Here is a 13,670-nt window from a genome sequence, read left to right as displayed (position 1 = left end):
AACTCAGTATCTGTCTTATCAGGAGCTCCCGGTCTCCGTCCCTATCCTTTAATAGTAAGATCAGATGGGTTGCACTGAATTGATCTGCCAGATTGAAACTTCACAAAAAGTAGTATCTACGGTCTGTACATTCCACTCCTTGTCCTTACTCACAATGATTGTCACGAGTAACAATTTATGCTCATAACAAAGCCATGGGGAGTGGAAATTTTGCTGAAATTATACTTGCTAGAATCCGAGAATCATGGCCATCGTCTTAAATTTCGTCAGAAGCATCCGTGGTTTCCTTTTCCTATTTCTTTTCTTTAAAATACACGAAACAACTTCACTGCAAAGACTGAATACGCCGGAGAATACGCCATGCGCATGGCATAGTAGGGTTACCATTATTCCACGGAACGGCACGGAACGGAATGGCACATTCCGTGGCATTATTCTCCGGAACGGAACGCCTAAAGTGTCTAGATATATCCTCTAAATCACTTTCAAACACCATACTATGTTACTTTTGTGACAAACAAAACGAGCCGGTTGTTTCTTGTAGCCATAACTAGCCTTTCGGCTATAATTATGCCTCGAATTATGCTAATGTGGGATTTTATCACGTGACCTGCAGCTGTCATCAGGTTACAACACGAGGGAACAGATGAGTTGGTGACGAATGCAAAGAAGTCCTTTTGTGGTGAATTCAGTCTTTGCTGTAGTTATAGAAACGGTGCTTATAGCAGGAAGAACCAGAATGGAAGGCAATTCCGACGGCAGAATTTGAATTGAATTGAATTTGAATTGAATTTGGTTTTAAACTCCTATATTCGGCATAGCCGTTCTTCCATATAGGAGGAGTATACACAGTACATACATACATATACATAATATACATACGCAGCACTTACGTACATACATACATACATACATACATACATACATACATACATACATACATACATACATACATACATACATACATACATACATACATACATACATACATACATACATACATACATACATACATACATACATACATACATACATATATACATGTATAGTATAATGTTACATAATAATTATTACAAAAAAAAAAAAAGATGAAAACTTAAGTTTTAAAATCAGTAAGTAAATGGTGATGTAAAGTGGAAGTAAATTCTTGATAGTTATTGATATATAAATAGTTAGGTAATTGATTCCACCATTTAATTGTTTGTATTCTAAAATATTGTTGTGTACTTGATAAATGACATCTTTCAGTGTTAGCATAAGTTGTGGGGTGCCGTGTGTTGTGATTATGAAGTGAACCAGATAAAATAGGAGGATCTAGAGGAATAACATTGTCCTGAGAATAGTGATAATGGTGCATAGCACAGAGACAACGATAACGAATATGATTTTTAATTGGTAGCCATGATAAGTTGTTACGATACTTAGATACATGATCATACTTACGTAAAGAGTAAACTATACGTATGCCCCAGTTCTGCAGACGTTGTAATCTATCTACTAGGTTCTGTGTGAGTGGTGGTCCCCACACTGGGAGTGCATAATCTAGATGTGATATTACAAGTGAGTTAATAAGCATTTTAATGATGGTAGTTGAAAGTGATTTTCTATTAGAGTTAATCCAGAATAGGTAATAAGACATTTTTTACATACTTGAGATATCTGATCTCTCCAATTTAGCTTGCTATCGAACACAATTCCTAGATACTTCTGATTGCTAACTTCTTTTAAAACATCATCGTCAATAGAAAACACTGGAGGTGATTCATCATCACTAACAGATTTTGGCTTGAACCACATTACATTACATTTCTTCACATTTAACTTCATCTTGCATTCAGAAATAAAACATGATATTAACTGCAAATTCTCACACATTTGCCTTTGAACATCTGAATAATTGATACCAGAACAAATTACAGCTGTATCATCAGCAAATTGCAGGAGAATACCATGTTTAACATATAAGGACATTTCATTCATATACACTAAAAACAAAAGAGGCCCTAAGGCACTTCCTTGAGGTATACCACCTTTAACTAATCCCCAATCAGAATATTTTCCATTAAACTTGACACGTTGAAAACGATCACTTAAATAATCTGTGAACCATGCTAGTTCAACATCACATACACCAAGAGAGTTAAGCCTCTGAAGCAAAATAACATGGTCAAGAGAGTCAAAAGCTTTCCTTAGGTCAAGGAAAGCAACACAAGCAATAGCCTTGTTATCAATTGCATGTATAATAGTGTCAATTGCAGTTAGTAATAGTTGCTCTGTAGATCTCCCTCTTCTATAAGCTCCTTGATAATCAAACAGTAAACCATTCTTTTCAAAATATGAATTAAGTTACCAGTGTGGTAGACCAGAGCTAAGAAGGACTGAGAATTACATTTTAGGTACTATAGCAGATCTCCGTGATTTTGATGAGAGATTCAGACTTTTATAAACAAAGGCCACTCAGTTGAAAACTGAACTTTTGGCTTGATTTATGAAAGAGAAATTTAGTACTGTTGTATGTTGCAATAAGTATGCGGGCCCTAACACAGAATTTGAAAACTTAAGTGAGTGGACAAGAATCTTTTGGGTATCAGTAAAAGTGGTGAGTGTGTGTTTGTTTGACATGTTGTCTCTCAACGGAACAGCCTGACTGCTCCAAACCTAGCTACAATTTTATAATCTTCTTAAATGCAACAACTTTGTAAAGATCAGGCTTTACAGGCTCCTTGAGCCTCCTTACTTGTAAACCTAATACTAATACTAACTTTAGAATGGATTTACCATCAATTGAGCAAAATGAACACTATAGTGGTGATAATTTTAGTGGCTGAAAGTTAAGTTAAAATTTTATCAAATCTCTTTCGTGCTGCATGGGTTTGCTAAGCCTGTGGTGGAGTTACTGAAGTGTTGGTAGCCTGTAGTTGTTTACTAGATAGGAAAACAATGGCAAGGCCAATAAAAAATGTCATTGCTTACTTTCTGGACAAGAATAGCATTGATAGTAGCTTTTTGATGCACTGCAGTATCACATTGTGGTGGTGATACACAAACATTTAATGGTAGTACCCATTTTTTGCCACTTTCTCTCAATACTTTTCTTTGACTGCTTGGTTCACACTAATGAAATTATATAGAACATGCTGACCAGGTTTCTACTCTATTTAGAGCTCATTTTAATATGGGCTCTGCTACTAACAATTAACTGTACATTTTTATGTTTTAGCGGGAAAAAAAGATTAATATTTCCTTACTTGTTTTCAAGTTAATATCATTATGTTAACAGTTGTTATGTTTGCTCCAACATGCAGATCATCTAGTGTGCAGTGAGGAAGGCTCATCACACAGTGGATTACTCCTTTTGGACAGCTCTCCATCGAGTCAACCTGTCAATGAAGCTTCTAAAAACTTGTTCAAAAGTATACGACTCAGTGAAAAGAAGCAGCATCCTCCTGCAAAATAAAAGACTGCTGATACATACAGAGAATCGTCCAAAGATGAAGACACCCATTCCTGGATTGATGAATTACACTTCATGGATGGGGACAAAGCTGTGGTATTGTCGAGTGATTAGATTAATGTTGCAATTATCAATGCTAACCAATATAATAATGAACAAGTAGTTCAACCAAAATTTCAAGATGTTGGCTATTGAGTTATTTGATTGTTGAAAGTGCTTTCACTCAAATTATACATGACAGTAACAGAAATCACTGGGTGACAATTAGTAACTCAACCAGAAAGATGTGTTGGTTTTTGATAGTATGTTTTCTTGTGACAACTAATGCAAATGGCCTGTTTACTGCGCACCAGCAAATCAAAATTTACCCTGAACTTTGTAGATGTTCATAAACAGACTGGAAGTAGTAATTTTGGTTTGTTCAGCATTGTATATGCAGTGCTCCTGTGTTTAGGTGAAAACCCTGGCACAGGCACATTAGTATTTGACTACCCTAAGATGTGTAGCCATCTCTCATCTTGTATAATATTGAACAACAATGTTTTTCTCTGTTACCAATCAGAGGCAAAAGAAGAAAAATCTGAAAGTTATATAAACTGAATAAGCGAAGGCTTATATAATGCCACGTCAACCTCCAATGACATGCTGTTTGGAGTGTTCAGAATGGTACCATGGAGATGTATGCATTTCTCCAGTTTCGGTTGAAGCACCTTAGGCAAGAATGTACACTGGAGTTGTCAAAGCTGTGTTGAAACTAGTTAGTGTTTAGTAATTGTTACCTTGTAGTCTATCGTTGTACCATTTATTTGCTGTACTGCTTTTAATTTAATTGTGTTAATTTACTGTATATACTATTACTTTGTCACTTATTTTACTCGATAATGTTGGTGTTATCAACATAGTTGTATTCAATTTTTGGTCAACTGTGTATTCTTAAGAATTTTTTTCACTGTGGCATCAATCTATGTAGCAAGGTTAACTTAGACATCGATTGCTGTATAGCTACGTACATAGTGGAGACTGAGGGACAACTAAGTTTATTACAATATTAGTACCTAGACATTGCTGTAATACTGCGGCTACTAGTTTTTATGTTATAGCTTTGCAGACCTGATAGCTATAGATTTAGAGCTGAATGTAGTCTATAGAACTTCCCTTATAGATCTAGCCGTTCCAGGACGCCCATGGCCACCAAGTAGCTAATACTATAGTTGATGCGTTGGGGGACACGTGTGTCTGCTCTGTTCCGTTCCGGAGAATAATGCCACGGAATATGCCATTCCGTTCCGTGCCGTTCCGTGGAATAATGGTAACCGATAGCTATGTAGCCCCATTCAAAATGGCGGTCGAAAAGTGGGCGTGGTTTTGGAAAGAGTCTATTGCCCCAGACATGCCAACTCTCACGCATTAGGCGTGAGTCTCACTCTTTGGCTAGTAATCTCACGCTCTCACGCCTAACCCTCTGTTTCTCACTCTTTCAGCTTAGTTCTCACGCCTGATCTGCTTTGTAATTAGCCCTGTGCTTAAAATTGGGCAGACCTGTGCTTAAAATTGGGCAGACCTGTGCTTAAAATTGGGCAGACCTGTGCTTATTTTTGTACTTAGAACATACGACGACCTTTTTTTTTTTTTTTTTTTGGTCTTCACTACCAAAAATCCTGGAGTCTGGTCCACACTGCTGGTAGTGTTTGAAGTCTCACTCCTAAAATTGTTCAGAGGTTGGCATCTCTGATTGCCACAGGTGTTTGTGGGGTACTTACACCCCATCTGTGGTTGTGTGCCTCAGTCACCTTATAGCTAATAGTCCAGTCATTTTATGAAAAAATGGGGTCAACCTTTAACTAATTGCAACACAAATGATTTCAACAGTTTCTAGCACAGAAAAATGTGCTCTATAACATATCAAAAGTCCCGGAAAATCCCATAAGGGGAAATTGACCTTTTGCATGACCTTTTTAGCCATTTTTAGCAAACAGTAGGATCTGTGCTTCTATTTCAGCTGTACTTATCCAAACTATTTACATTTGGTATCAAATGATTGCTCTCACTATAAGGAACAAGATGACACTTATTTGGTATCCATAGCTTAATTTGTTCTAAAGTTATCATCATTTTACTGGCCAAAACTAATATATTTATTCCCGCCCACGCACTTAATTAAATATATAAATGGTAAGTTTCGCTTTCATTCAGTGTTAGTATCTGTATCATCTTCTTCATGGATTGAGGTATCTGAGTTGGTGCAGTCTGTTCCCTTGCAGTTGCCACAAACAGAAGAGCATTTCACATTGTATTTCTTGCAAGTGCATCTCATGCTGCTGTATTCAGTGTGGCAATTACATCTAATCATTTTCAACAGCTCATCTGGAGCAGGTGATAGATCAGTTAGCACAGGCATCAGTTTTCCATCAGTCTTTCCACCCCATGCAGTTGGCTGCATTTCACTGGCATCACCTTTCCACTCTTGTGTTTGTAAATATACACAGAAACTGTGATATTTAACAGTAGCTGAAGTAGGTGGCAAAGTTTGTGGAAGAACAAATGTAGTACTTTTAGCTATACCTTTTCACAAAAATGCTTGTAGTGGAGAGAGTTTAATCCTTCCTTTGGACTTCCACTGTATAAATCCACTAGTGTTTGCTCTCCTGCAGCCACGATGTCATTTGGTGTAGATGCTGCTGCACTGAACACTTTGGCCTGCATTTGAAAGTATTCACTGGACTTTATCTTTCCCAATGCTATATAGCTGTGATGTTGTGCCACATCCAAGTATTGCATGTAGGAAGAGAATGTTGTAGCATATTTCAAAGCCAATCAGTTTCTCTTTGACAGCAGTTATGTTCAACACTCTAGGTTTCATAGTGGCTCTGGTTTGAAAAATATGTTGTGTGATTCCAAGCAGGCATAATAGCACAACAATACAAGAAGACTGGTGTCATCACCAACTAGCACAGTGTCTGCTACTCTGGCTAATTCTACTGCTTTTTGTACAATCATCACATCAGCATCTCCTGCATGAAGCATGGTATACTTTACAATTTCTTTCCAAGAAGCAGCTAAGCATATTAATGAACTGCTACTTGTTGGTGCTGTTCAATAAAAAAGTACCCTTCTTCATGTTCAGCTTCGTATCTTTGGTGAATGACACAGCCACTCCGGAGTACCCTTTGGCCCTCCTCAGATGTATCATATCTTTTGTTGATGACTTCTCACATGTCATTCACCAAAGATATGAAGCTGAACATGAAGAAGGGCACTTTTTATTGAACAGCACCAACAAGTAGCTGTTCATTAATATGCTTAGCTGCTTCTTGGAAAGAAATTGCAAAGTATACCATGCTTCAGGAGATGCTGATGTGATGATTGTACAAAAAGCAGTAGAATTAGCCAGAGTAGCAGACATTGTGCTAGTTGGTGATGCCACCGATCTTCTTGTATTGTTGTGCTATCATGCCTGCTTGGAATCACACAATTACCACATTTTTCAAACCAGAGCCAAAAAAAGCCACTATGAAACCTAGCGTGTTGAACATAACTGCTGTCAAAAAGAAACTTAGCTTTGAAATATGCTACAACATTCTCTTCCTACATGCAATACTTGGATGTGGCACAATATCACAGCTATATGGCATTGGGAAAGAAGTCCAGTAAATACTTTCAAATGCAGGCCAAAGTGTTCAGTGCAGCAGCATCTACACCAAATGACATCGTGGCTGCAGGAGAGCAAGCACTAGTGGATTTATACTGTGGAAGTCCAAAGGAAGGATTAAACTCTCTCCACTACAAGTGTTTTTGTGAAAAGGTATAGCTAAAAGTACTACATTTGTTCTTCCACAAACTTTTCCACCTACTTCAGCTACTGCTAAATATCACAGTTTCTGTGTATATTTACAAACACAAGAGTGGAAAGGTGATGCCAGTGAAATGCAGCCAACTGCATGGGAGTAGAAAGACTATGATGGAAAACTGATGCCTGTGCTAACTGATCTATCACCTGCTCCAGATGAGCTGTTGAAAATGATTAGATGTAATTGCCACACTGACTACAGCAGCATGAGATGCACTTGCAAGAAATACAATGTGAAATGCTCTTCTGTTTGTGGCAACTGCAAGGGAACAGACTGCATCAACTCAGATAACTCAAACCATGAAGAAGATGATACAGATACCAACACTGAATGAAAGCGAAACTTACCATTTATATACACAAGAGAGTAGATTTTCCCCTACCACGGCCATGGTTAAAGTACAATTCTATTATAATGAGTGTCATTGTGTATGTACCTAACTTAACTTGTACAATGTCAGATTTGGAGTTGTAAAGAATTAAATCCATCTTCATGACAATGGAAAATGAAAACAACCGAATTGTATATAAAGCTATGCTATTTCTCGGTTTAACATGCACCTTCTAGTCTTCATTATGACCCTCTGTTATGAAAATAGTCCCTTGCTATGGGAAAACTATCATCAGACAAGTAATAAATAGCTTAAACCAAAATTTAATTAAGTGCGTAGGCGGAAATAAATAATATTAGTTTTGTCCAGTAAAATGATGATAACTTTAGAACAAATTAAGCTATGGATACCAAACAAGTGTCATCTTGTTCCTTATAGTGAGAGCAATCATTTGATACCAAATGTAAATAGTTTGGATAAGTACAGCTGAAATAGAAGCACAAATCCTACTTTTTTGCTAAAAATGGCTAAAAAGGTCATGCAAAAGGTCACTTTCCCCTTATAAAATTTTCCGGGACTTTTGATATGTTATAGAGCACATTTTTCTGTGCTAGAAACTGTTGAAACCATTTGTGTTGCAATTAGTTTAAAGTTAAACCTTAAAATGACTGGACTCCGGATGATCCTTTTCCCGGACACCTGTAGCTGCCAAATGGATAGCTAAACCGATTAGTCTAAAATTTGGAGCATATAAAGGTCTAGGCTAAAGTAGAGCAGCTCAGGTATTATCGATCACCATGAGTTTTCGGGCGCTATATTTCCTAGAAGAGCAATGAGCAGGGGCGGATCTAGGATTTATAAAAGGGGGGGGCTAACTCAAGGTACTAATCTCTTGGGTAGAGGTGTGTGAAGTACACTTCCCAGCATGCCGCATGCTGGAACTAGGGGGGTCTGGGGGCATACCCCCCCAGGAAAATTTTGAAAAATAGATGCTAAAATACTGCAATTTGGAGACATTTCCACATAAAATTCATAATATTTTCTGCCCGTAGGTATTTTATATACTGCCTTTAGATTATAGGTGTGGCTCTCTGAAGCATTTTGCTAAGGAAAAGTTTGGGTAGATACAGACAATCAAATACATGATGCACCCCTCTCACAATTGCACAACACTGAATAGGTGCATGTTAGAATGATAATGTTGAAAGTGGAAAATTTTGAACAATACAAGATTGAATTTGAGAGCACTTTCAATGGAAATTGTGTACCTGAATTAAGTATTGCCATACATATTAACTACACAAGTTGATGAATGAAGCCCTTTAAACAGACCACTGCACTTCATTGTATGTATAGGTGCAGGCAGATTTGGAAAAATTCCATAACAGAACCAACTACATGTTTCTAGTGAATGTTCTATTAGAGTAGTTAGCTGACTGCTCTATTAGAGTACCTCGATCTTGTACACCTCCAATGCTGATCCGGGTCCTTGTTGCATAAACTTTAGCATAAATCCACTGATAATATCTTGGAAAGATGTTTATAAGGTGGTTTTATGAGTATTTGTATTATTAGTGATCATATAATTATACTAAGACAAAATTCCATTATAATACTCAGCATATTGATCAAGTAAAGCCTAAATATGAAGGGGGGGGGGCTTCAGCCCCCAAACCCCCCCCCCCTGGATCCGCCCCTGATGAGAGCCTATCATTTATGACACTATTATGAAGACCTATGACTATAACCGGCTATGGGGTGCCATTTGTCTCAAAACCCCAAAAATTGAGATCTTATTTCGATTGTGGGATTGGTGTGGCATGGCCTCGTCGATTTCTCAAGTCGACAGAAATGAAGTGGACATTGTTTGCGGTGCTTTAAACGCGAAGCTACAAACCAAGAACTTGTCTAGTGGCTCTAGCCTCTGTATTTCTTTCGACGGAAAGATTTTCACACCTTGTGAATTCGAGCGCCATGCTGGTAAATCATCATCTAGAAACTGGAAATCTTCGATTCGCTGCCGTGGAAAACCGTTGTCAAGTTTTATTGAAATGTGTGAGACTTCTGATGGCAAGAAACATTGTCGTTTTGTCACTGCTAATTCCGAGGCTACTTCACAGCTCCCTAGCGGGAACTCTTCTCAATTATTGATTTCTTCCTCTGCCTCAGTATCCGCTGGAGAAAGCTCGCCTAATCTACCAAACTTACCGGATTTTCCGCGTGCTTCAGATGCAATATTCACTTGGGGTTCCATGGACTGACAAAGTTTCTGTCATGCTTTGGAAGCAACCTATCAAGAAGTTGTTCATTGGAGAAGTAACTGTTTTAAAATTCCTAATGGAAATGTCATCAAAAAGTTTGTATTAGAGCTTGCTAGATTGTTTCGTGCTGCTGGAGAAGGGTCTGCCCTAGAAGGTATTGCTTTAAAGGCAGCTTTTACTTTGTGTTCCTTGGCTCTTCAGAAGCCTTCTCAATCTTCAAAGAGTAAAGATCATATCTCGTGTATTGAAAGACGTTTGAAGTTGTGGATGGATGGCAATCTGAATGATTTAGTACTAGAGGGGCGAGCTATTCAACAAAGACTCAGTAATAAGCAGCCACGTTCCAACTGTTCTGATCCAGATGGTAGATTAGCTTACTCTTTTGCCAAGCTTATGTTTAATGGAAAAACCAAGCACGCCTTGGGGACAGGCATCTCCACTTGTCTGAGGTTACTGATGCTAAAGAAAATACAACAGTACGAGATGTGCTTGAAAATAAACATCCTTCTGCTGCTCCACTTTACCCTGAATGTTTGGATACTAATACTGATTCCTTTTTGGTATATTACCCAGTTATTTTTGAAGCCTTGGATGGTTCTGTAATTCATGCAGCCGCTCTTCATACCTCAGGATCTGAAGGACCTTCTGGTCTGGATGCTTATGGCTGGAGACGTTTGTGTTCATCCTTCAAATCTGCCTCTGCTGAACTTTGCTGTTCCATTGCTATTTTAGCTCGTCATCTGTGTACATCATTTGTTGATCCTGAAATTGTTTTGCCACTTGTGTCGTGGATAAAAATCCTGGTGTCCGCCCTATTGGTGTAGGAGAGGTAGTTAGACGCATTATTGCCAAGGCTGTTCTGTCAATTATTGGACCTGATATTCAACGTGCTGCTGGTCCTCTACAGCTTTGTGCTGGCCAAACTTGTGGTGTTGAAGCTGCAATCCATTCCATGAGGTCCATTTTTGATGATGAGAAACCTGAAGGTTTTTTACTTGTTGATGCCAGCAATGCTTTTAATTCACTTAACAGGGCAGTAGCATTGCAAAACATCCAGTATACATGCACTGCTTTTTCGACCATTCTAATCAACACATATCGTTTTCCAGCACCATTATATGTTGATGGTGATGTTATTTATTCCAACGAAGGGACTACTCAAGGGGACCCCCTTGCTATGTCTTTTTACGCCTTGTCTACAATACCTCTTATTCGTAGATTACCTAACAATGTCACTCAGGCATGGTATGCAGATAACGCAAGTGCTTGTGGTGAAGTTTCACATCTGTGTCTCTGGTGGGACCAGTTTTCATTACTTGGACCACATTTTGGCTATTTTCCAAACGCATCTAAAACTTGGCTTGTTGTCAAAGAACAGTACCTGAATCATGCTCAATTACTTTTTGCCAATACTTGTGTCAATGTAACCACAGACGGACGGCCTCATCTCGGGGCTGCTATTGGATCTACTGCTTTTGTTGCACAGTATGTTTCTAATAAAATCACCACTTGGATTAGTGAATTAAAGTTGTATCATCTTTTGCCATCACCCAGCCCCATGCGGCTTACTCTGCTTTTACACATGGACTAGTCAGTAAATGGTTATTTGTTGCTCGTACTATACCTAATGACAATACTCATCATACACCTACAGTAGAAGAAACAAGTGGAAAAGAAGTAGAATCCCCAACTAAGAAAAGAAAATTGTTTGGCTGATACCTCAAACACAGTGGATGGTTTTTAGAAGGTTCAATAGTAGAGAAAGAATTTAAAGCGTATCTTGATGACACAGATTTTACAAAGGATGAAAACCCTTTAAAAATTTTGGAAATGAAAACATTTAAATACCCCCATTTTAAGTACAATAGCAAAGAATATACTGGGAGTTCCAGCAACATCTGCACCAATTGAGCATGCATTCAGCCATAGTGGCAATATTCTCAGGCCAAATAGATGTAGACTATTACCAAAAAAATTGAACAGTTAACATACCTAAAGATTAATGCTGGAGAATTGTATGTTATTGTTGTACCCCATTGTACAGTAGTAATTGAAAAGTAATTGTAATTGTTAATCATTATTTTACATACTGAAGTAATTGTAATTGTATCATTAGATTGGCTTTAAAAAGTAATTGTAATTGTACTGATTACTTTTGGTTGGTAATTACAACAAGCCTGCTACTGATACATACCAATAGCACCAACGTCTGGTGTAGCCGCCAGACTAACTTACTTGGAAGACCCCTTTTCGCAAATCCGGTCACATATTTTATAATTTTGTAGCAACTTGACGAAAATGTTTCGAGTTGATCTGAAGACACTTTTGGCTAGATTTTACTCAACCAATACTGTCATGTCGTGATGAGGGGAAATTAAGGCAGGTTTTTGGGTGATATTTTATCGTGGGCCACACTCACACCCTCATCGTCCCTACTACTGCATTATTTTTTTTGTTAGGCCATGCATACAGCTGTAGAATTATTACTCACCTGCAATGACTAGTTTATTGTCTTGACCTACAATTCACCAGATGACTGATACTTTTGTTTGGTTGTATCAGCCATATGAGAGCATGTTACTCCATTCTTGTGATTTTAAAGGTAGTGCACTATGGAGTTCCAGCTAATTGTTCTGACTTATTGTAGCCTTTAGTACATAAGTGTCAGCAAAGCCGCATAAGTATTCCTCCAATTCAGAATGGAACAAAGGTGAATTATGCTGGTATATGATCTAGTAGCTCAAACCAGCTTAAGATAATACAATAAAGGTTAATATATCCATGAAATTGTGCAGCCACACTTTTATGTGTAGTAAACATATGTAGTGAAAACAGTATAACCTGCCTGTGTGCTTCAATTTTACAAAGCTATAGACATTCTTTTGTTGACTTGCTACTACATTGTTGTACAGATTTGAAGAGCATGCAAGACAGCAGGAAAATATGGAGTCTGTGGACAGCCAAAAAATATTAGCTTCACTGTTGTACCTTTTGAAAGGCTGAATGTGTACAGCATTGCTCTGAGATAAGTCAGCAGACTCTATACCATATTTCCTGCTACAGGAATGTATACCTTTTAATGCTACACCTTTTATAGTCACTGCATTTGAATAATGGCCACACTGTGCCTTTAAAGACAGACCATATGCTGTGGATATTATTTGATTGATTGTTCCAAGGTATTTCTGCTTATGATGGAAAGTGAAGTAGACTATTTTGCAGTATTATTCGGTAGTGTTCTCAGTAAGGAATAGAGTAATACTGTAGTCGTTCTACAGGGGTACATCATGTATGTAGAGGCCATACCATATATCTGCTGGTTCCTTCTGGTGCATATACATGTACATGTATCAACAATTTTTTTTAGCTAATAGCCTATACTGAATATCATCACACTTTCAAAACCTGTTATTGCTGCCCTCAAATAGTGGCCGCCCTTGAATAGAAGCCACACTGATTTTGACACTAGGCTAATAGTAGATGTGGCAGTTAACAACCAAGTAAGTACAGCTAGTACTAATTTGTGTTTTCAAAACAATTTTGCATAAGCACTATACTAGGATTGGCTTTCATGCAGCCATTCAGTCAATTTTCAAGCAGAATTGTGTTGGAATGAAAATAAAAGTCATTAAAGTCTCACTAATGCATTCCATTTTTATGTATGTATTGTGTTTTACTGTTGCTTGTTTTTTTGTTGTTGTAGGATAACTTATTTTTGTGGGTAAGTCAGCCATCTAGTCATTTGCCAGTGATATCAGCTAGTATATACTACAGGA

At 37.9% G+C, this 13,670-nt stretch overlaps 1 protein-coding gene across 1 annotated transcript; it reads right to left on the bottom strand.

Annotated features, from left to right (window-relative positions):
• Positions 1 to 1,182: 1,182 nt before the first annotated feature.
• Positions 1,183 to 2,337, bottom strand: LOC136249039 (uncharacterized). The gene is made up of 2 exons (XM_066040947.1): positions 1,651 to 2,337; positions 1,183 to 1,542 (listed from the first exon to the last, which is right to left on the bottom strand). Exons 1-2 carry the CDS (start codon positions 1,978 to 1,980, stop codon positions 1,498 to 1,500), a joined length of 375 nt encoding a protein of 124 aa, XP_065897019.1. The 5' UTR covers positions 1,981 to 2,337; the 3' UTR covers positions 1,183 to 1,497.
• Between the last annotated feature and the right edge of the window lie 11,333 nt (positions 2,338 to 13,670).

The sequence above is a fragment of the Dysidea avara genome, chromosome 1 (genome assembly GCF_963678975.1).
Source record: "Dysidea avara chromosome 1, odDysAvar1.4, whole genome shotgun sequence".
NCBI classification, from domain to species: Eukaryota; Metazoa; Porifera; class Demospongiae; order Dictyoceratida; family Dysideidae; genus Dysidea; species Dysidea avara.
Note: the sequence above shows the minus strand (reverse complement) of the source record. Positions and strands in the feature narration are given on the sequence as shown.

Coding starts and splice junctions, on each gene's coding strand:
- LOC136249039 (XM_066040947.1), bottom strand. CDS start 1,980: ATGAATGAAATGTCCTTATATGTTAAACATGGTATTCTCCTGCAATTT. Junction 1,543..1,650: donor GGAGAGATCAGATATCTCAA/GTATGTAAAAAA, acceptor TATCACATCTAG/ATTATGCACTCCCAGTGTGG.